Source organism: Babylonia areolata, chromosome 19 (genome assembly GCF_041734735.1).
Source record: "Babylonia areolata isolate BAREFJ2019XMU chromosome 19, ASM4173473v1, whole genome shotgun sequence".
In the NCBI taxonomy this organism is placed as follows: Eukaryota; Metazoa; Mollusca; class Gastropoda; order Neogastropoda; family Buccinidae; genus Babylonia; species Babylonia areolata.
This window is the reverse complement of record NC_134894.1, coordinates 12666524-12691940: the sequence shown is the minus strand read 5'-3', so window position 1 is coordinate 12691940 and position 25417 is coordinate 12666524. Positions and strand designations below refer to the sequence as shown.

Sequence of the window (25417 nt, the reverse complement as noted above, 5' to 3'; positions counted from 1 at the left end):
ACTCGAAACTAAAGAAAGAAGACTTCAGATGCTTCTTCTTCTTCTTCTTCTTCTTCTTCTTCTTCTTCTTCTTCTTCTTCTTCTTCTTCTTCTTCTTCTTCTTCTTGTGCGTTCCTGGGCTACAGCTTCCACTGACGTTCACTCATGTACGTACTCAGGGTAGTGGACTTGTTACCAGTGTAACACCGTTTTCACCTCCTCCAATGTGCCGGGTTAGCCATCCTCTCGGCGTTTACTGCTAAAAGGGGTTGACATGCAGGCCCAGTCTCACAACTGAACCAGGAAAGAAGAAGCTACTGCCTGCATGTGGAAACATGACCCCCCCCACCCCCAACCCCAACCCCCCTACCGGGACTCAGTGACTGAGTGGTTCCACTGACTTGCCCCACCCATCCTCACCCACCCACCACCCGCCCTAATGCCCTCTGCGTCCCTCCCTCCCTCCCTCCATCCCTCCCTCCCTCCCTATACATCATACAACCCATGCACATCGCTGGATGCCGAAAGGTCTCCTGCTGACAGGCCAGAACAGCAGCACAAGTTGTAAACATCATCCCCCCCCGACACACACACACACACACACACACCCCAACCCTGCTCCCCTCCTTCCACCCTCTCCCCCCCCCCCCACCCCCCCCCCGCACACACACCTGCCTTTTACCTGTGATCAAATCATCAAGAACTGCCAGACCTGCCTCACCCCCCACCCCACTACCCACCACGCCCCTCCCCCCCCCCCCACCTCCCCCAACTCTCCCAACCCCACCTCCCTTTTCTTTTCACCACACACTGTTGATCAGAGCAGAAAAAAACCGTAGGTGTGTGTGTCGTTAAGGGGAAGAGGGGTAGAGAAGAGGGGCCAAAGAGGTTCATATTATAGTTCTTCAGTTATCATTATTATGTTTCAGGGAATAGTCACACACACACACACACACACACACACACACACACACACACACACACACACACACACACACACACACACACGCACACATTTTTGATTATATGCGTGTGTATATATATATATAAGATATGCATTTATAAAAGAACTAAAGTAAACTGATAAACACCTCATTTAGCCATTCTAATATTTAAACAAATTCACTCCGAAGGGTGACTACAATCCTGTTATCGAAAGCACTTCTTCTTCTTCTTCTTCTTCTTCTTCTTCCCCTCCTCCTCCTTCTCCTCCTCCCCCCTCCTCCTCCTTCTCCTCCTCCTCTTCCTTCTTCTCCTCCTCCTTCTCCTTCTTCCCCTCCTCCTCCCCCTCCTCCTTCCCCTCTTCCTCCTCCCTCTTCTTCTTCTTCTCCTCCTCCCCCTACCCCTCCTCCTCCCTCTTCTTCTTCGTCTTCTTCTCCTTCTTCTCCTCCTCCTCCATTTTTTTTAACACTGTCAAGGCCTGAGTGACCAGCGCTTTTGGTTCATGAGAAGGTCAGACAACTGCCCCTCCTCGTCAAGACATGGTGTGGCATGTATGGATCTGTCCGCACGCTTTGGCACCTCCTTGAAACTGAAACTGAAATTGAAATGCCTCCATCCCCGAGTATGACTGCCGACGTACATGGCGGGGTAAAAAAAAACAAAAACCAAACAAACAACCAAAACAACAACAACAAACAAACAAACACGGTCATGCACGTAAAAGCCTCCTCGTCTAGATACGAGTGAACGTGGGAGTTGCTGTCCACGAACGAAGAAGAAGAAGAAGAGTGTTGGCTTAATGGTAACGCGTCCGCTTAGGAAGCGAGAGAATCTGAGCGCGCTGGTTCGAATCACGGCTCACCCGCCGATATTTTCTCCCCCTCCACTAGACCTTGAGTGGTGGTCTGGACGCTAGTCATTCGGATGAGACGATAAACCGAGGTCCCGTGTGCAGCATGCACTTAGCGCACGTTAAAGAACCCACGGCAACAAAAGGGTTGTTCCTGGCAAAATTCTGTAGAAAAATCCATTTCGATAGGAAAAACAAATAAAACAGCACGCAGGGGGAAAAAAATGGGTGGCGCTGTAGTGTAGCGACGCGCTCTCCCTGGGAAGAGCAATCTGAATTCTACACACAGAGATCTGTTGTGAAAAAAAAAACACACAAAAAAAAACAAACGCCTGCAACTCTGTGAGGACTCATCGGGGCGCTGCGCAGAACTGTTGAAAGAAAAGATCTAAGCACATCACTCCTATTTTGCAACATCTCCATTGGCTCCCTGTCTCACTCAGAATAAAGTATAAGATCAGCACTCAATGTTATAAATGTATTCACAAATCTGCCCCTTCCTATCTTTGTGGCTGCCTTCACCTCTACACTCCATCTCGCTCTCTACGATCGGCTTCGGTTTTCGCTTACCCAGATTCAAACACTCCACTGTTGGACGCCGTTCTTTCTCTGTCTCTGGACCTTGTATTTGGAATGAACTTACTCTTTCGCTTCCTCAGGTCTCCGTACTCAGCTCTTTCAAGTCTGGCGTTAAAACCCACCTCTTCCCAAAATAGCTTCCCTCACCTACCTCTTCCTTGTCTTCAGTTTCTTCAGTTTTAGAGTTATGCATGTGTGTGAATGACTGGTGTGGGAGCGCTTAGATTTGTCTCTGCACAAGATTCAGCGTTATATAAATACCATTATTATTATTATTATTATTATTATCATTTATAACTGTTGACCCGGTCCGTCGGTTACTGTGTGCCAAAGGCTCGGGGTCTCTGCAAATGTGTTGTTTTTTCCCTTGTCCATTCAGCAATGTTCGGATCCTGTTAGTGGCACAATATTTTCTGCCGTCTTTAAAAGTACGCGGTGATGGTGTGGGTACATATTCAGCCTGTTTTGCCACCCCTCAGTGGTTTGGACTATCAGCTGTAGTGAAGGTCTCAGTCCAACATCCGTAGGTCCCCGAAGGAGAAGGCCCTGCTGCAGATTATAGTTAGTTCTTTTTCTTTTTCTTTTTTTTTTCAACATTAAGTTTGTTCATTACCTTTTTTTTTCCCCAGTGTGTGAACAACTACCTGCTGTGTGTTGCATGAATATTGTACGGTGTGTGTGCAAGTGTGTGTGTGAGTGTGTGTGTGTGTGTGTGTGTGTGTGTGTGTGTGTGTGTGTGTGTGTGTGTGTGTGTGTGTGTGTGTGTGTGTGTGTGTGTGTGTGTGTGTGTGTGTGTGTGTGTGAGTGTTTGGCTCAGTCAAGGATTTACAGAGCTTCTTCATTAATTTAGCTGGAAGCTGTCTGCTTATTGGTCAGTGGGTTGCTGTTAGGTGTGTCCAAGTTATAGTGAGTGGTCAATGATACACTGAAATCAAACACTACCACCACCACCATCAACACCACCACCACCATCAACAGCAAGAACAACAGCAGCAACAACAACAACAACAACAACACCATCAAGGACAACAACATTGATAACAATAACAACAACATCAGCAACGTCAACAAATCATAGCTCACGAAGCGTTGCCAAGACAAACTTATTCGTGGCGCTTCCGGATGACAAGTCAACAGTGTTATCGCTGTTGCTATTTTCATTATCCCCACTGCCTCGCCCTTACCCAGGTTCTCATGGTATTGTGTTAAAGGTCACACACACACACACACACACACACACACACACACACACACACACACACACACACACACACACACACACACACATGTAGAATTACGAGGAGAGGGAGAGCATGCGTGCGCGCGCGCACACACACACACACACACACACACATGGACATGCATGCACACGCACACACGCGCAAACACATATATGCACATGCGTGCACACGCGCACACACACACACACACACACGCACACACGCACTGTAAGGAGCGTGAATCAGGGAACAAGACTGTTGCCAAAGGCATTTTCTCCACATATACTGTGTGTGTGTGTGTGTGTGTGTGTGTGTGTGTGTGTGTGTGTGTGTGTGTGTGTGTTGGTGGGAATTTTCTCATTGCATCCGGCAACGACCACCCACCACCTTTTACCCCTATCCCATCCAGCCAGCTTCATTATTTACTGTATTCTTACTGTTGATGATAACGATGATGATAATGGTGAAAGGTGGTTGGTGGTGGTGGTTTTTGTTATTGTTATTGCTATCATCGCATTTGCTCTGGCAGATTTTAAATGCGTATATAGGTAGTGATGTGTTTAGTGACCTGTTGGCTGACGCATTTATGGCCAGGTTGTTCAGGACTGGGTTTATGGGAGAGAGACAGAGACAGACACACATACTGACAGAGACAAAGAAATAGAGAGATGGAGAGACAGAGAGATGGAGAGATGGAGAGAGATGGAGAGACAGAGAACTTTGAAGTCAAACGTTTTTATTCGAGGATTTAAGATTCTAGACTTGGTCTATTCTTCCTATAATTATGTCCTTGAGAATGAGAGAGGGAGAGACAGACAGACAGAGAGAGACAGGGAGAGAGAATGTGTGTGTGTGTGTGTGTGTGTGTGTGTGTGTGTGTGTGTGTGTGTGTGTGTGTGTGTGTGTTTGCAATCATCCAGTGCAGGTGCTGTGACTTCTTCCTGAAGATTGTTCCACTCAGACAGTGAGCGTTGGAAAAAAAAAAAAAGAAGCAAAATAGAAGGTGAACATCCTGTACGGGGTGCCGTGGCAAGGAATGTCATAAGTCAGGGACCTAAATAATTGTAGCGGCGCTTTTTTGCTGGCCGCAGGGCGTTGAAAGGTGTGACTGATAGTGATCTAACGAAAACGTCAACCCTTCGCACGATAAACCTCCCAAGTCGAATCCTGTTAGTCTTCTCTGGCTCAGTGCCATCTCCAGTCAACAGTTACTCGCCCAATGTAATCAAGAGACCCATGATCCATGAGAAAGCGGTGAAAGTGGACTGGACATGTCATATAAATAGAGCAAGGTGACGCCACGCGGAATTGCCTCGATAGCGCAGTAGGTTGCGCGTCAGTCTCTTAATCACTGAACTGAACTTTAAAAAAAAAAAAAATTATTTAGTTGTTTGGGTGTTGTTGTTTTTTGGGGGGGGTATGCTTATAGTTGACTTCATCAAGTTTTTGCGCCTTATACATATTATTATTAGTAGTTTTAGTTCTTTTTTTGTTCTTTTTTTTTGTTTGTTTGTTTGTTTGTTTTTCCCCAAGGCCTGACTAAGCGCGTTGGGTTACGCTGCTGGTCAGGCATCTGCTTGGCAGATGTGGTGTAGCGTATATGGATTTGTCCGAACGCAGTGACGCCTCCTTGAGCTACTGAAACTGAAACTGAAACTGTACATGGCACACGGACAGCTCTTCAGTGGACACCAGAAGGCAGGTCTGACACAAGAGAGGAAGGCCAAAGAACACCTGGTGCAGAACAGTGGAAGAACTCAAGACCCTGAAGGACACCCGAGGTTACCATTCAGAGACTGACCCAAGGCAGGCAGAGAGCTGTGGATCTTTATGTTGCTGCCGTACATGCCAAAGGGCGTAGCGGGCAGTATGTAAAACAAATTATCAAGGGTCGAGGCCTGGCTGCTATCGTCAGGAGTCCATGGGTGGAATTTATTCATTGTGGCCAAGGAGGTATTCCATGCCCTTCCATCTTAAAAAAAAAAAAAAAAAAAAAAAAAAAAAGCAATACAATACAGTCCAGTAATACAATACGATCCAGTACAATACGATACAGTACAATACAAATACAGCAAAGCAGACCGAATTATTCGATTGGCCTGCAGTGCGGGTGATAACCGTGTAAAGGTCGGATGACACTCGGTTTCAGATTCTCTCCCTTGGTCATTGATCTCTGCTCAACAGCTGAACTTCAGTTTCAATTTCAGTAGCTCAAGGAGGCGTCACTGCCAGCTGAACAAAACGCATAACAACTGATCAGATAATTATGTGCACTCATCACAAAGGAAACATGGTGTTTTGTTGGTGTTGTTTTTCCTATCTTTTTTTCTTCTTTTATTTTTTTGTCTGGAAGTCTTTTTTTTTCCCTTTGCGTGAGTTGTGTTGATTTCGAAGAAGACAGGATCACAAGGCGCAATAGCCGAGTGGTTTAAGCGTTGGACTTTCAATCTGAGGGTTCCGGGTTCGAATCAAGGTAACGGCGCCTGGTGGGTAAAGGGTAGAGATTTTTCCGATCGCCCAGGTCAACATATGTGCAGACCTGCTAGTGCCTGAACCACCTTCGTATGTATACGCACGCAGAAGATCAAACACGTTCGTTAAAGATCCTGTAAGCCATGTCAGTGTTCGGTGGGTTATGGAGACACGAAAGTACCCAGCATGCATGAACCACCACAGAGTCATCGGCAAGTCGATGTTGGTCGTGTAACGGAAAGAAGAAGAAGAAGAATCACAAATGAAGACCTGTGTAAACGAACAAGACCACATCCTGCAGAAGAAGACAGTCCCCCAAAAGACGCTGAGACTGATTGGCCACAAGTTCCGCAAGCCTGCATCCAGTGGCTCAAAGCAAGCCCTCACCTGGAATCTGCAGGTGAAAAGGAAAAGAGGTCATCTGAGAAATACATGGAGCTGTGACCTGGAGACAGCTGCAGTGACTGGCACTGGACCGGGATGGCTGGGGAGCTCTTGGCGGTCCCTGTCCCAGACAGGGCAACATGTGTTGGTGAGGCGAGGTTTCTGGATGAGACAATCCGTAGACTGCTAGTTTGACATCCGTAGACCGTTTAGTCTTTGGCACCATAGTGGTCACAAAATTATATTAAAACGCCCGTCTATCTCTCCTCCGTTTTCGATACCTCGATTGCTCCTGCGACTGAATGCAGTTTTGGCATGCATGACCACTGTTGGTATTTAGCACTGCACTCACCTTTCAAAGCATTTGACTGATTGCTATTAAAACTGAACATACCCGTTTGACATGCAGAGGGCAGGCCGCACCTGAGGACAGCTGAAGTGACTGGCACAGACCTGGAGATGACTTGTGTCCCAGACGGGGGCAACAGGCGTAGGTGAGGCAAGGTGAACATACCCATGCAAAGAGGTGTTCTCCAAGTGTGTTTTGGCATTGTTATACATTGCGAATTTCTCAGTGAACACAAGAACAGCCCGCTGTTGTTGCATCAGTGATTACAAAGAGGTAAGTGCGATGAAGGCATATAATTTCCCCGTAATTCATTAACGCTTTCAAATTGTCATGCTGCTTTGGTAACTGGCAGTGTGTGTGTGTGTGAAGGGCAGAGAGAGAGAGTGTGTGTGTGTGTGTGCATGCATAGATTATGATGAGCATGTACAAACATGTCTCAAATTCCCCTACTTTTATGCTGTTGATGAACAACCTCTGTATATTTGTGTGCATAAGAAATGCAGGCATGGTACAAGACAAACAGCCCACGCAGTGTGACAGACACAAAGGACAGACACCAGAGGTAACTGTAATCAATGTCAGTTTAATCACTCTGTACCTTTCCCAGCAAAACAATACAAATACAAACAAAAGTTGTAGCAATCTTGAGAATACAGCACAGAATGAACAAAGCCAGTGTGAGTATTATTTTTCGACTGTTGTCCTTTGGAGACTGAACTAATTTTTTTCTGTTTCAGAGGCAACTGACCAGTAATGAAATGATGCAAAAAGAAAAGAACTGCTTTGCTCCCATGCATATGAATCTATCCATTTTGTGTGTGTTAAATAAAAATTTTAAAAAAATTAAGCTGCTTTCATTATCTCCATACCACAAAGGTTTCAGAAGATAAAAACATTTCTACAAATGTGCTGGGCAATTGGATCAAAAGCTCACAATTCCAAGAAATGTTTACAAACCCAAATTACCTTTCCCAATGCATGAAGAAGCATGAATAATACTTTTCACTTTTTTTCCCCTGAACATGGCATGCAGTGAAAATGTCAGCAGATACATTTACTGTTAGAAATGTGACAGCGCGCATTAAAAAGGGAAGGACAAAGAGCACAGTTTGATTTTTCAATGTCAGTGACTAGATGTGTAACTGATTTAGTTGGCTGGGGTTTGGGTCAACCATCAGGTGTGACTTAGTGGGGTCTAAGCTTTGGGTCAACTACTAAATGTGAGGAAGTGGGGTGAGGTTTGAGTCAACTACAGTGAGGTTTGAGTCGACTACTAAATGTTAGAAGTGGCGTGGGGTTTGGGTCAACTACTAGTGGGGTGGCTTTTGTGTCAGCCATTGGTATGAAATCCAAGGGAGAAAAATTCTGGCCAGACCTCTGTTCACAAGTAATTCATGACTTGATAAATATGACTTGAACATTTAATATTGTTTACAGTACACAAATTGACAGTTCATGACTTGATCAATATTATTATAGTTTACCATTCATGGATTCATATGAAACTGTTCATAGGTGTGTCAGCATAATGTAACTTTCTAATCTTATGTAATTTCATGATTATCTAAACAAATACATGTGTTCTAAAAGCATATTTCATGTTTGTAATGTGAGCATCAGCACCACTAAGAATTTCTCTTTGGAGATAATAAATCTAACTTGACATCTGAAACTTCAGTTCCCCATAAGACAATTATCATCACACAAAAAATTCTAAGTGACCAGACACATTACTTTTGTCAACACAACTGGCTGGACGTTTTCCATATGGACAATTTATTAAACTTAATTCCCTATAGGCACCTACAATCCATTAAGAATTATCAAACATGAAAAAAAAAAAAAAAAAAAGATTCCATACTTCAGGCATAAAGTATGACGTCAGAATAACAGAAGTATGATGTCAGAATAAAAACCACCAAATAAACAAACATACACACAGAAAACATGGGGAGAATGGGGGGTGATGAAATGTTTACAATGACAAGAGTTGAAGACTGATTCTCCAGCTCACCAACTGATATGTATGAAATTTCTGTTCTTTTTAAAATGGAGATCGTATTCATAACAACACTGACTAGGTCCCTAGAGCATGGCGGACTGTGCAGTTCTGCGCAAGAAACCACAGGATTGAGAGGTAGGCATATCAGTATCTCTCTCTCTCTCTTTTTTCTTAAAGTGATCACTCACCATGGTTTATTCCACGTCTAACATCTCTTGAAGCAGATGTAACAAGCCTGGCTGATGCCTTGATAAAATCTCATCTCAAACATATTTTACAGAACAATGTAGCAAAAATTCCAATTCTAAAGCAATGTAAAACAAGTCCAATCAAGAATGATGACCTTTCATTTTACCTATTTATTCATTTATTGATATTTATATATTTCAGTGAGTTTAGCCAAGTGGTTGGTGTGTTATATTTAGATTCTTAAAGTTTGTGCTCGCTTTCTGGAAGCCTGTACTAGCATTCTGAAACTACGTGCTTGCATTTTGAAAGCCTGTGCTTGCATTCTGAAAGTCTGTGGCTTCCATCAAGGTTTTTCACCTTTGCTTTGCCAGGCCAGCATAAATTATGTGCGACCTGCTAGTGGTGCCTTTACCCCCATTTTGATGTGTATCACATGCCAAAGACACAAAACACAATGGCTTTCAGCAACTGTGTTATCACAAATTTGATGCAAAGCTTTCCTGCACATCTATGCATTCTGTTCCACTTCCAGTTTGTTTCCAAACTTCCAAATACACCGACTTCCTATCACAAGTGCACACATGTTGCTTTTTATTTTCCAGTCCCATTCTTGGGGAGCTCTTTCTTTTTTTCTTTTTTCTTTTTTTTTTCAAGACACACCATACATCTGAAAGACATTCAGACTGCTATAATCTGAACAAAACACTTGTTTTGTCTCAGGCTGATTCTCACTTTTCCCTTTTGGTATACAGAACACTCTCTTTTGTTCTGCAACACTGGTCATCTGTGACAAAATGTCCCCCCTCAACTCCACCCTTTTTTTTTTTTTTTTTTTTTTTTTTGGCTTGGGTTCACTTGGAAAGTCAGTATCTTATTTCAAAATTCTTTAAACTTATCACCTTCTTATGGTGCCTCATCTGACATTTCTTTGGGATATACATTTGCACCCCCTACCCTTTTCCTGCTTAGTTTCTAACAAGATGATGATGTACATCTTACCATGAATCTGAACTCGAGTGATCATAAAAACATGGAACTTTCAAAGACAAAAACAAAAAAACAAAACAACAATGAACAGATCATAAACAGGACACTGGTATGGGTGTATTCTTTTGTGAACAAAATAAATAAGCAAACAAATAAATGAAACGTCAATAAATATGAGAAACGTTTCATTCCTCAGCGGGATTAGCTATGATCATCAAAAGCCACAAAACAAGCTATGATTTAGTTTCATTTCTTTGATTCATCTTGATTTCTTTGATTGATTTTAATTTCTAACATCATATCTCTGATTTGTTTTGAATTCTAAAATATCTCTGGTGTATTTTCACTTCTAACATCTTTTTGCTGTAAGCACAATTCAGAGGTCATGTTAATTTTCTAGCACTACAGCAATCAATTTTTTCCACAGTAATTAATTTCTCCTGGTAAAAAATCCACTCATGGCCAGGCTACAGTTAATCAGACATAGAGGTCCATTCAATACACTGGCTATGTGATCCAAAATCATGAAACGATTTTAACAGTCAGCACAGTAAATCGTACAATGGTTATCAACGGCAATCTTTCTTTTTTCTTCATACCCATAACAATCCCATGTAAATAAAATTTTAAAAAAACCCACACACACACAAGAAAACAAACAAATCAGTCATTTTATGGTAAACAGAGAAAAAGAAGCGATTCATAAATTATAGAGATAAATTTACATTATTTTATGGAAGTCCTTGGGCAGAAGGTTAAAATAACAAATTATACCCCCCCCAAAAAAAACCCACACAAACGTACCTTCCTTTATACCCAGTAAGTTTGTGGTAACAAAAATGAACATTTTAATCAAGTCCTAAAATAACAAATTATACCAAAAAAAAAAAAAAAACCAACACAAACGTACCTTCCTTTATACCTTGTAAGTTTGTGGTGACAAAAATGAATATTTCAATCATGTCCTGATATTTTGATTAACTTCTCTTTGCTGGAAACAAATGTGCAGACCTGTCACTCTGTCTGACTCAGCCCACTACAGCATCTTACAATTCAAAGTATCACAAGCGTTGATAGATGATAATCCAAAGGTAGCAATATCACAACATACAAAGATGACAATAAGTACTTTCCCACTTTTCTGTGTACAAGTCATATGATGGGGGCAGGGAGGGGGGGTGCTGGGAGGGGGGGGGACTAACAACAAAACAAAGACACCAACAAACACTTACGCACAAAAACAAAACAGCAGGCATTGGACTTGGGGTGGGTGGGAAGATAATAAGAGGAAGAAAAGTAAGCATTCAGAAGGGGGACTCGGGGAGTGAAGTCCACAAACGGATATGTACAGGATCCAACAAACAGGAGAGGCACAGGTCAAGACACAGGTAACCAAAGGAACAGGACAACAAATTAAGAGAGAGAGAGAGAGAGAGACAGAGAGGGAGAGAGAAGAAAAACCATTAAAAACAAGAAACTGAACAGAGGAGTGAAGAGACAGAAACAGACCCACATGAAAGAAACAACACAAACTAAAGGAGAAAAGAAGACAGACACGCACACAAAGACAGACATTCACAGATGGACAACTTTTACATGAAGACAGACATTGGTGATTCACAAATGGACAACCATAACATGAAGACAGACATTCACAGATGGACAACTTTTACATGAAGACAGACATTGGTGATTCACAAATGGACAACCATAACATGAAGACAGACATTCACAGATGGACAACTTTTACATGAAGACAGACATTGGTGATTCACAAATGGACAACCATAACATGAAGACAGACATTCACAGATGGACAACTTTTACATGAAGACAGACATTGGTGATTCACAAATGGACAACCATAACATGAAGACAGACATTCACAGATGGACAACTTTTACATGAAGACAGACATTGGTGATTCACAAATGGACAACCATAACATGAAGACAGACATTCACAGATGGACAACTTTTACATGAAGACAGACATTGGTGATTCACAAATGGACAACCATAACATGAAGACAGACATTCACAGATGGACAACTTTTACATGAAGACAGACATTGGTGATTCACAAATGGACAACCATAACATGAAGACAGACATTTACACATGGACAACTTTTACATGAAGACAGATATTAGTGATTCACAAATGGACAACTATAACATGAAGACAGACATTCACAGATGGACAACTTTTACAAGACAGACATTAGTGATTCACAGATGGACAACTATAACATGAAGACTGGCATTCACAGATGGACAACTATAACAAGAAGACAGACATTCACAGATGGACAACTTTTACATGAAGACAGACATTAGTGATTCACAGATGGACAACTATGACATGAAGACTGGCATTCACAGATGAACAACTATAACATGAAGACTGGCATTCACAGATGGACAACTATGACATGAAGACTGGCATTCACAAATGGACAGCTATAACATGAAGACAGATATTCACAGATGGACAACATGAAGACCGACATTCACAGATGGACAACTTTTACATGAAGACAGACATTCACTGATGGGCAACTATAACAGGAAGATAAGACATTCACAGATGGACAATTATAACATGAAGACATTCACTGATGGACAACTATAACATGAAGACAAGCGTTCACAGATGGACAACTATAACATGAAGACAGGCATTCAGACGGGTAACTATAACATGAAGACAGACATTCACAGACAGACAACTATAACAGGAAGACCGACATTTACTGATGGACAATTACAACATGAAGACAGACATTCACAAATGGACGAATGCAGCGTGAGCGTGAATATGACCGTCAACCTCACCATCACAAGAACAAAACCACGATGAACCAGAAAGAAGTGACAAGTCCAACTGCAGGACAAATAAAAGCCTCCAGTCAGTTCATCACAATGCAGCCTTGGGTTCTGCACTAGTGGAGCGCACTGAAGCCAAGAGGGGAGGGAGGGGTGGGGGGGGGGGGGGGGGGGGGGGGGGGGGGACAATGAAAAGCACAATGCTGGATGAAAGCAAATGATATGTTGCTGGCTCGACAACTCATCACAATACACACAATCTGGGTTAAAGCGCTCTCGCGTGACATCCAGTTTAACTGAAATGGCAGGCGTCAGAAAGGGGGTCTTAACTATGTACAAAGTGACCAAGAACACTCTTCCACTCATCTCGCACATCCACACCCATTCACACATTCAAATTTTCTTTCTTTAGGTTAACGTCCTTTCACTGTTTACTGATATTAGACAAGCACACACCAAAATCTCCGCAAGCACATATGTTTATATATGTGTAAACATTTTCTTTTCAGCTTTTTTTGTTTGTTTGTTTCTAAAACCACAACAAATCAGCTGCTCACAGTAATTTCATACATGCTCACCAGCACGAAAATATATAACAAGTAATCTACAAAGCTCATAATAATCATTCATTCTATGCTATGTACATCTTTCATCATCGTCATCATCATCATCATCATAAATACACACTGAGGAGAAGGGAAGACAAGAATGGACACTAGACAAGTAACAAAGAAGAGACAGAACGCACATGTCATGACCAGTACACATTTCTCCAACAACTTTTCTTTCTTTCTAAAACAAACAAACAAACAAAAAAACCAAAAAAAAAGTGTGGAAGTGATTCATTGAGAATAAAAGGTTAAAGGTTCATCAGCCTTGTACAGGCATCAGGAGAGTGAACTGACATCCACTGTGTCTAGGGCTCGGCACAGGGAGGTGGGCCATAATCCTCTCCTTCCGCCGTTTTAACCTTCCCCAACCAAAGACAGGAACCCATTCCACACCAAGGTGGGGTCAGGGACATCAGAGTAAAATCACTCTCCCCAATGACACGTCACCAGGCTGAAACGTGGCCTTGAACAAAGATCACTGGTGGGTCTGAAGTCTAACGCCTAACCAGTTCTGTCATGGTGCCTCAGAAAGAGAATGGAGCAGCCGAGTTCATCCTCAAGAATTCCTGACCTGGAGTACCACCACTTCACCTCAACTTTCTCATCATTGGTCATGAAAAATGGATGAAGCTTCAAACATGTAAAAAGAGAAGACAAGAAAAAGGACCCGAAAAAGGTAATAAACAAAACACAAAATAAAAAAATTTTGATTCAAGAAACAGTATTCACTTCTTTTCTTCTTTCTTTTTTTTTTTGTCAAACAAGACCTCCGCAATGACAATGTATCATTGCCATTCAAATACTCTCCAGATTAAAAAATAAGTTTATCATATGTGTACAGTCTTTACCAAAAATACAAGAATCAGAAAGTGAACACAAGCAAAACACAAGCAAAGATCAGGTGCATAACATATAAACATATAATTTACAAAACATCATTAATTTTTATGTTAATTTGTACCTGTGCTGGCTGCGTTGCGTACAGCTCTTTCTGTTTCAAAGCAGTCTGATCAATCCCATCCCCTCTCCCTCCCTCTTCTCATAACTGAACAGACCACATCTTATCCCTATCCCCAGTGCTGGGATTCTTTGAGCGTGACTTTCTCAGTGCTGACTCCCAAGTATTTACTTCTCTATCCAACCCAGAGAGACATCTTCTTCTCATCGCAGAGACACAAACTGTGTGGTTAACTTGCTTCTCATCCATGGAAGACGTTATTATGAATGCATCCACTGGGTGGAGATGTGATCTATGTTAGCACACGGAACACTATTTCATTTCAAACCGTGACCACCAGCACAAGAGCAGACAGGTTTGGGACTTTTGATCCCTGTTGTGATAAACCCCCTTCCCACTGCAATTTATGCTGGACTAGTTGACACAGCACTTAGGTAGGATGTGATGATGCCAAGTTTGATTCCTGCAATCACCAGACTTTTTATTCCCCCCCCCCCCCCAACCCCCCCTCTATTAGACTGTGGTATTTAGGGTCTGGGTGCTAGCCTGGGTAATGAAGCATGCTCACAAAAGCAGCAAGCAGTCAGTGGTGCATGTTAAAAAAAAAACCATGGCAACAAGAGAGTTGTCCCTGGCAATTTTCTGTTGAAAGATTTACTGTGGCTGGTGAACATTTAAATATACACATGCAGGCAGAACAAAAATAAATGGAGTAAAACATGTGGTGCCAAGTTATGGCCACTGACTCTCCCCATGAATCATCTTTGAGACCAGATACTCTAAATCATGTTGTTTAACTTACAGCGACAAAACAATGAAGCCTGTCTCTACAAACGCGAGCCTGTACAACCAAAAGACCATCTGAACAGGCCCCTGTCTGTTAACAGCCGTTAATCACTCATCACCCTGACAGTCACCTGCATCTGTTAGAGATGTGTAACTATACATGGCTGATTGTTTATGTCACGCACCCCAGCCTATAAGAAATAGAGCCCATTACCTGTTACCTTGGCAATCATAACTTTGTGGTCTATCTTGTCTCTGATAACCAATGTTTACTAATAAAAGAACATTTTTTTAAAGAAGAAAGAAAGTTAAAAAAAAAAAAAAAAAGACAGACATGACCACGTGATATAAACTTACACATAAAATATGTTGAGGCTTCACAAGGTGAAAGGTAAACAGTTCCTAACTTGGTCCTTATCCAGATATGCTTCACAATGAATATACATATACTGAAGAATAAAAAGAAAAAGAAAGAATAAGAAAAGGGGAGGGATGATAACAAGGCAGCAAATGAATAAGCTCACATCCTGAATAACCTGTTCCCTGATAAATTCTTTCTTTCTTTTTTTATACAGAAATTACACGTTTTTCTTCTGTCTTAAATTTTCATCAAAGAGCAATGTACACATACAGCCATTTTGATCTATGCTGAACACTGCTCTGTCCAGACAACCCATCACATACACACACAGACGACACAGCCCGTGTTTCACCAAGGACAGATCACATTTGAGCAGAAGAAAATCGTTCCTCAGCAAAAGAGCTGGTTAAGGCAAAACACACACCCCACACACTCACACACAAAAAAAGGAAAGACACACGCTTAATCCTCAAAAGTCTGTCTCTATCATCTCAGAAACGGAGGTAAGGAGGGATTGAAAAAACTTTGACACATGTGGCGGTCACGGTGGTCCCCCCAGCCCCCGTTGGGTTTGGGGTCTCGCAGTTTGAACCTAGAGTCCCCGTCCACGGTGACCGTGTTGGGGAACAGGTGCTGCTTGTTTGGAGACAGGAGCACCTCCACCTTCTTCACTTTGGCTGACGGATCACAGTTCTTTGACTTGGTGTGCATCCCACTGAAACCACACACAGGGTCATATCAATCATCACAGTCAAAATCTGAAGTGATGTGCGTAATAAACATATCATGATAGACTGATGGTGATGATGATGATGGTCAATCATAAACTGAAGTGGTGCGCATGCAGCTGAAAGCAAACAGCATCATAAACATCATAATTCATCATAAAATGATGATGATGATGATGGTGATGATAAAGGTGTCAATCATAAGCTGAGGTCTTCACTTTGGCCGATGCACCACAACTCGTGTTCTTGGTGTGCAAGCTGCAAAAAGACACACAAACTCATAAAAATCATCATCATAAACTAATGAAGATGATGATGATGGTACTGTCATTCATAAACTGAGCTCTTTTTGACCATGCTCCCCAACTAAAAGAGGAGGCTCACAGACAAAAAGAGAAAGGGAGGAGAGAGAGAGAGAGAGGCTGTGACACAGAGAGAGAACGTGTGTGCGTGACTGTACCTACAAGTGTAAGAGAGAGAATTAGAATATCAAAGTGTATGTGGGTGGGTGAGCATGCCAGTGAGTGAGGATGTATGTAAGTGTGTGTGTGTATCGCGTTGCATGTTGCAAGTAAGCTGATGAAAAACATAAAAAGTAAGAAGAGGCTGCCTACCACTCTCCGATATGGAACACCCGCGTGGCCTTCATTTTCAGCAGGCGTATTTTGTTTGGGATGCACTTCATGCTCAAGTGCTGCAGTGTCCAGTCCCAGTTGTAGTCGTCATGCTCACAGAAGTCCTGCACACACCCACAAACTTTTCTTTGACTGATTGATATGGATACTTACATAGCGCCTATCCTCGGTTGAAGACCAAGCTCTAAACATTTTTCAAACACCGGTCATTTACACAACAGGCTGCCTACCTGGGTAGAGCCAACAGACGGCTGCCATAGGGCATTCATCATTCATTTCCTCTGTCATTCAATCGGATTTCAGACACACACACAAACACACTCAGACAGACATGTAACATTCTACGTGTATGACCTTTTCGTTTATTTACCCTGCCATGTAGGCAGCCATACTCCGTTTTCAGGGGTGTGCATGCTGGGTATGTTCTTGTTTCCATAACCCACCAAACGCTGACATGGATTACAGGATCTTTAACGTGTGTATTTGATCTTCTGCTTGCGCATAGACACGAACTTAATCAGCACTGACTGCTTACTCTAAAAATTAACAAAAAAATGACACACCATCTGCACCTAACCTTCCATACACACACACATACACAGAAAGCATGCATGCACGCACACACACACACACACATATACACACAAGCACACACAACATATTATGCACACACACAAAGACACACACACTGACAACACACACACATACACACAGACAGCACATGCAGGCACACATGCACACATTCATGCACACACACACACACACTCGCACATTGTACACATCTACAAACAGTGCAAATATTTTCAATAGATGCCATTATTTCACTGTTTGCTAAATGATATATTTACAAATACAAAACATTTTCCAAAAATGTATACATTTCAAAAAGGTTTTAAGACTGAACAATTCATAATTCAATGATCAACTGAGAAAAAGTGAATTTTCAAAATGTTTCAGGGAACTACAAATTAATACTTCTCCATGAAACAGCAATGGATGTGAACACAATATCAGTGACACATACTCAGCAGCATTCTCCACAAATTAAGCTCTGTGTCTGTTGCATACTACTTACTTACAACTACTTTGTAAATATTTGCAAAAGCACCGCATTCTCCAGAAATAAAGCTCTGTGTCTGTTGCATACTACTTATTTTACAAGTGGTTTGTAAATATTTGCAAAAGTACTGTTTGTATACCTTCAAGCTTGATGATGTCTCATTTTCTGTCTACTGCTTTATTTGATTCATCATTAATTTGTTTGTCTGTTCCTTTAATGTTTTGATTAAAATGTGTTGAAATTTAGTCACTGAAAATTTGTAAAGGGAGGGGGGTGGAGGGGGGTGGTGATGGGGGGAGGAGGCGTGCAAGATTTGTGTCCTTTGCATTTTCCATATCTCTGTGTGTATGCTGATGGAGAAAATACAAATGTATGGCTTCATACTATCTGCCCTTATGGCAATGAAAGGTATCGTAATGGTTTCTTCAAATTATTGTTGACCTGATGAAGTTGAACACATGTGACGCTGTCCTGTTGGATTCACTGCATTTGTACCATGACATTTTCAAACAAAATATTGTTTAAACTTCCGGTTTGTCACAGGAAACGGCCACCACTGGCACCCTACCTTCCCACATTTCTTTATCTCCTTCCACAAGTTGTTGGTGAAGGCCATACCCATGTTGTGTTTGGATGAAATCCAGTATGCTCTTTCCACCTGTTGAAAGGAAAACAAATATGTTGTCTGAATCAAACAACAAGAGGCAAAGCAGTCATGGCTCACGTATGATTCTTGTTGTCTTCTTACACGACAACCCCACCCCCACCCCTCCCAACATGCCCCACTTTTGACAGACAAAAGTATTTACAGAAATGCACACACACACACACAACCGAAAAGCGTTATTACATTTATTTACCCACAAGAGACAAAAAGGAAAACTACTCATGTTTCAGAGCAATAAATGATTTAAAGATTACACAAGTACAGGTCATACACACAGCGATGCGTTGTCATTCTCTCTCTCTCTCTCTCTCTCTCTCTCTCTCTCTACACACACACACACACACACACACACAGAGCACATAAACAGCTCACACTTTGAGAGAAGCCAAAGAAAGGCCAAAACAGTGCTCTTGAGTGAGTTAGTATTTTTCAAACAAATTATCATAACAAATATTGAAATGAAAAATGACAATAAAAGAAATGAAAGAGCCAGCAAGACAGATAAAACAGAAGAGCTTAAAGAATGGACAACGCAACAGAGGAACTGCAACAGTAATTACAGACAGCTCCTGAAGATGAAAACAAGCTGAAACTTTACACATCCAGCACAGATCTACCGAAACTGGAGGCACCATGGCTGAGTTGGTTAGGTGTTGAACTTCTGATCCCATGTTCGCCGGTGATCAAGGGTTCAATGCTCTGTTTCGGCATGGTGCTGCGTCCTTGGGAAACGCACTTTACCCCTATTTTCTTCACTTGCGCACTTTACCCCTATCTTCCTAGCTCAGGCACTCTGCCCCTATCTTCCTCGCTCAGGGACTTTACCCCAATTTTCCTCGCTCATGCACTTTTCCCTTTCAGGGACTTTACCCCAATTTTCCTCGCTTCACGCAGGCACTTTATCACAATTTTCCTCGCTTTACCCCAATTTTCCTCGCTTCACGCAGGCACTTTACCCCAATTTTCCTCGCTTCATGCAGGCACTTTATCACAATTTTCCTCGCTTCATGCAGGCACTTTATCACAATTTTCCTCGCTTCATGCAGGCACTTTATCACAATTTTCCTCGCTTCATGCAGGCACTTTACCCCAATTTTCCTCGCTTCATGCAGGCACTTTATCACAATTTTCCTCGCTTCATGCAGGCACTTTATCACAATTTTCCTCGCTTCATGCAGGCACTTTATCACAATTTTCCTCGCTTCATGCAGGCACTTTATCACAATTTTCCTCGCTTCACGCAGGCACTTTATCACAATTTTCCTCGCTTTACCCCAATTTTCCTCGCTTCACGCAGGCACTTTACCCCAATTTTCCTCGCTCAGGCACTTTACCCAAATTTTCCTCACTCAGGCACTTTACCACAATTTTCCTCGCACTTTACAGATTCAGGCACTTTACCCAATTTTCCTCGCACTTTACAGATTCAGGCACTTTACCCAATTTTCCTCACTCAGCCACTTTACCCCAATTTTCCTCGCACTTTACAGATTCAGGCACTTTACCCAATTTTCCTCACTCAGGCACTTTAACTCTTCAGGCACTCTGCCCCTATCTTCCGAGCTCAGACACTTTACCCCAATTTTCCTTGCTCAGGCACTTTACCCCAATTTTCCTCACTCGGGCACTTTATCCCTTCAGGCACTCTACCCCTATCTTCCAAGCTCAGGCACTTTACCCCAATTTTCCTCACCCAGGCACTTTACCCCAATTTATTCTCACTCAAACACTTAACCCCTTCAACCACTTTCCCCCAATTTTCCTCGCTCAGGCACTTTCCCCCAATTTTCCTTGCTCCACCCAGATGTGGTACCTGACCAAATTTACCCCAATTTTCCTAGCTCCACCCAGATGTGGTACCTGACCTAATTTACCTCTATTTTCCTAGCTCCACCCAGATGTGGTACCTGACCTAAAGCCGCCAATGGAAAGAACGGGATCCCACCTTCCTGAGCTGAGACCTTGACACAGTGAATATCAATTTATGCCCCAATGGCTGTAAAAAGCTATGGGACTTTAAAACTTTAAACCCACTGAAGCAAACACATGTTCTTGTCAATGACAAGACATTCATACATCAGCACAACCACCATTTCAAACAAACTGTACCACGAGCCATGCATTACCTTTCCCCCATTGCTTCTGTAATTTTGGGTCTTGTCATAATTTCCTAGGACCAACATCCGACACTCAGCACAATCTCTGCAAAGAAAATACCAACAACAACAAAAATCAAACAAAGAATCAGAATCATCAACACTGTTGTCATCAATATCTGTCCTTTAAAAAAAATTATTGTCATCATTGTCATCATTCTTGTCACTGTCAGCCCTATAAACAAAGTAGTAGCTGCAGTAAAAATGCCATTATTACTGGTATCATCATTATCACCATCATCAATATCACTACTGTTGTCTCTGACAGACAGACATAGTTGTAGGTGTGGCAATAACAGCATTATCATCATCATCACCAACATCATCATCGGTTGTCCTTATTACTGTCTGACAAACAAAACATAGAAGTAGCTGCGGTAATAATATCATCATCATCATCATCATCATCGTCAGTGGAAATTGTATCATCATCATCATCATTTCTTGTCACTTTTTTACCAACAAACATCAGTCCTGAAATGGCCCACTGCGGTTAGCTGGGCTAGAAACATATTCATAGCTGTGGTGTTAATAACATTATCATTATCATGACCATCATCACCATCATCATCATCATTCTTGTCAGTGTCTGCCCAGCATTATCGTTTATAAAACCATGGTAAATAATACCATTACCATCATCATCATCATCATTCTTGTCAGTGTCTGCCCAGCATTATCATTTATAAAACCATGGTAAATAATACCATTATCATTATCATCATCATCATTCTTGTCAGTGTCTGCCCAGCATTATCGTTTATAAAACCATGGTAAATAATCATGGCCTGGTTTCGCTGACGAAGATCTAGGAAGGGCGTTGTCCACGTCTGATGCAGGCACGCTCATGGCTGACAAGGCCAATGCGGGAAAAGCAGAGTCGGCCGCAGCGGTTGCAAGGGAAAGTCTGGTCTGAGTTCGCGGCTGCAGCATCGTGGTTCTTCCTCCTTCTGCGTTTGTCCTCAAGGCTGGCCCTGCGGTTGTTTTCGAAGGAGGAGACAGCTTGGTGGATGGTGCGTCGCCAGGTCTCTCGATCAGCGGCTACTGCGGACCACTGGCGATGGTCAATGTGACAGGCACCGAGAGCTTTCTTCAAGGAGTCTTTGTATCTCTTCTTGGGTGCTCCTCTGTCACGGTGGCCAGTGGACAGTTCGCCATACAGCGCGATCTTGGGCAGGCGGTGGTCCTCCATCCTGGACACGTGCCCTGCCCAACGTAGCTGGGTCTTTAGCAGCACTGCCTCGATGCTGATAGTCTTAGCCTGCTCCAGGACCTCGACATTTGTGATGTAGTCACTCCAGTGGATGCTGAGGATGGTGCGAAGGCAGCGCTGGTGAAAGCGATCAAGCAGTCGTATGTGGTGCCGGTAGGTGACCCAGGTTTCGGAGCCATACAACAGGGTGGGCAGTACAACAGCTCTGTACACGCTGATCTTTGTGTCTTTCTTCAGGTGTTTGTTGTTCCACACTCTCTTGTACAGCCTGCCGAATTGCAACGACAATGGGCGCCTTCTTCTCGAGTTTTGTGCAGAGCAGCAGTTTACCATCACCAACACGGTAAATAATACCATTACCATTATCATCATCATCATTCTTGTCAGTGTCTGCCCAGCATTATCGTTTATAAAACCATGGTAAATAATACCATTACCATCATCATCATCATTCTTGTCAGTGTCTGCCCAGCATTATCGTTTATAAAACCATGGTAAATAATACCATTACCATCATCATCATCATCATCATCATTCTTGTCAGTATCTGCCCAGCATTGTAAAAACCATGGTAAATAATACCATCATCATCATTCTTGTCACTGTCTGCCATACATAACAGTGGCTGTGGTAATAAGAAAAGAAAATAATAACTTTATTATATTGTAAAGAAAAATTACTTTTAAGCTGCAGAAAATTTTTTAAAGCATTACCAAAATAGTATATATCACCTTTTCCTTTCCTGTTTATATGTGTTTGTGTCACTTTTCAATGTGTAATAAAAATTGGTTATCTGAAAGTTTTTTTTCCAAGTATTATACAACACAAAAACATAATCTAATTTAAAACCCTTTCACCGCAAGTCAATTTAGAGTGCAAACATTCCCTTGCACTATAAACACAGAAAAGATGGTGTCTAAGAATAGCTGGGGATCTCACTGTGTTGTGTAGTAAATAAAGCCTATCCCACCACCAAAAACTATGAGCAGCAGGTCCATGGATAACAGACCCATGATATGGTCACACTTCAGAGACGTGGGTGCTCCACCTAAGCTGGTGCTGGAATGCGACACTGGCGGTGAAAGCAGCATCCGTGTGAAAGCATTGCACACACACACACCATTATCATCATCGTCATCACTACCACCACTGCCACCATAATCACTGTTCATGTCACACACTGTCTGCACAAATAATGAATAACTAAAGCATCTTTCATGCCCTGCTCTCATGGTAACCTCAGTTTCGATACTCACACCCCCACCCCACCCCCAATTCCGCGCTTGGGGCGAGTCTTGTTTAGACCTTCAGTGTTGGCGGATTCATTGGGAACTGCCGTTGGAGAGACGTGGTGGTGGTCTCCACTCTGGGGGAGACGCTCACTCAGTCTGGCTCCACGACCAGGCCATTATTGTCATTAGTAGGGGGCTCAGAAGGTGGCATCCTAAAGTACGTTAAGTCAGAACAGGCACTACCAAACACCACCGAAGTGACTCAGCAGCAGTGCAGGGTCTCCTCTATTGTGTGACCTCCTGGCAACCAAACATCAATGGTTCCCTGTGGACTGCCGGCACTGGGACTGTGACAGACGAGGGTAGGGTGTGGCCATGTATAGGGGACTCAGAATGAGCGGCGTGGGAGTAATGCCACTGAAACAGTGCAGATGATGGGGCAGCATACAAAGAAGAAAACAAAAATCTAAAAAATAACCAAGGCATGTGGCCATCGACTCACTTTTTCCTGACGTTTTCCATCATCTGTAAGGAAAAGAGGATGTCCTCAGACACATAGTAGTCGTCCTCCAACAGCAACACGTGACCCTCGTAACCCTCCAACAGCTTCACTTCCTCAAAAACAAATCGCAACTGCCAGAGGGGAGGGGGAGGAGGGGTGCGGGGGGCAGAGAGGGGGAGGAAAAACCATGCTTTAATTCAATATCATCACCATCATCATAACACACACACACACACACACACACACACACACTCACACACACACGCAGTGACACACCCACACTTCACAAGATATTTCTTCAAGACTGCTAGAAAATCAAAAGAACTTTGTTCTTATTGTCCATCACAGATAATAAATCCAAAAAACTATTCAAGGAGGAAAGAAAACAACAACTACCTTTTGTCGTCAATATAAAATTATGTGTGATGCAATACTATGTTGTTTTCTTCTTTTCTTTTACATCTATGAAATTCATTCTTTTTTTCTTTTTTTTTTTTTTTTTGCATCAGTTGTAATATCAAATTGCTATCGACTTCTCTGATTAAACAAAACACAATCACACACATGAACACACACACACACATATGCATATAAATACACACAAATACACACATAAATGCACAAGAGTTCATTTACATGTGTGTGTGTGTGTGTGTGTGTGTGTGTGCACGCATGTGCGTGAGTGTGTGCGTGTGTGTGCATGTGTGTGTGTGCATGTGTATGCTTGCGTGAGCATATGCATGACTGGATCTGTGTGTTTGAGGAAATTTGTGTGAATATATGTACACAAGTCTGTGCGTACTTTTATGAACCTACGTTTGCATATATGTAAATATATGTGCTTTAAAAATGCGTTAACATCAATATGTGTGCACCCGAGTGTGCATGCAGTTCTGAATAATATATGAATTGATTTCTGGATGCACTGACGCATATGTACGAATAAAAAAGGACAATAATCAATAACAGCAGCCCAACGAAATGAAAAGCAAGGTGCCGCAAGTGCATTTGCATGCTATAAGAAAGAAACCCCTCTGACATTCAATAACTTTGTCCACAATATCAGCAACAAGCTGCTGGCTCCATTACAAAATTGGCACACTCACTCAGCAGTGAGAAAAAAAATCGCACACTATGTTTACTTTTTCTAACAGACCAGACAGAACCTGTTCCAACGAATATTTTTCCCCCCATTTCTGAATAGCTCAGTTCCTAGTCAAAATTACATCAACGACAAAAAGTCAGGTTTTTATGACACACTGTTCAGACTATTTTCTTCTTTTCTGACCTGGAAATACTTTCAAAATTCCATTTAAAAAAAAAATACAAAGCATGCAGTGATAAAAATTGTGTATCAAACATGTAAATCTTCTTTCATTCAATCAACAGGGATGAGAGTAATCTCAGGTGATCTTTATTTTCAGTACTTGTGGTAGCAGAACTGGTCACATGTTGGGCTTCTGATCCAGTGTTCACAAATTATTAGAGTTCAAGGCCACATTTCAGTATGGTGTTGTGTCCTTGATTTACAAGATACTTTACACCAGCTATCCTAACTCCACCCAGGTGTAAATGGGTACTGTATTTCATGGACTACAAGATACTTTGTATCACAAGGCACAACACCCACATTAAAAAAAAAAAAAAACAGAAAAAATAAAATTTTGACAATAAACAAGACAAGTCAAGTCAGCTTTTCAAATCCATTCTTTATCACTGCCAGGCTGA

The 25417-nt window shown here is 42.2% G+C and overlaps 1 protein-coding gene across 7 annotated transcripts in view; it reads right to left on the bottom strand.

The window, feature by feature from the left end:
- Positions 1-7338: 7338 nt before the first annotated feature.
- LOC143293461 (alpha-1,6-mannosyl-glycoprotein 2-beta-N-acetylglucosaminyltransferase-like) overlaps positions 7339-25417 on the bottom strand; it is a 55888-nt gene continuing 37809 nt past the window's right edge. For all 7 annotated transcript variants that reach the window (XM_076604337.1, XM_076604341.1, XM_076604342.1 and 4 more), the window contains exons 7-11: positions 23690-23820; positions 20713-20788; positions 18488-18577; positions 16839-16963; positions 7339-16211 (exon numbers count right to left, since the gene is read on the bottom strand). In XM_076604337.1, the coding sequence (XP_076460452.1) occupies positions 15983-16211; positions 16839-16963; positions 18488-18577; positions 20713-20788; positions 23690-23820 (651 nt within the window). In that variant the 3' untranslated portion in view covers positions 7339-15982. The remainder of the gene's footprint in view (positions 16212-16838; positions 16964-18487; positions 18578-20712; positions 20789-23689; positions 23821-25417) is intronic.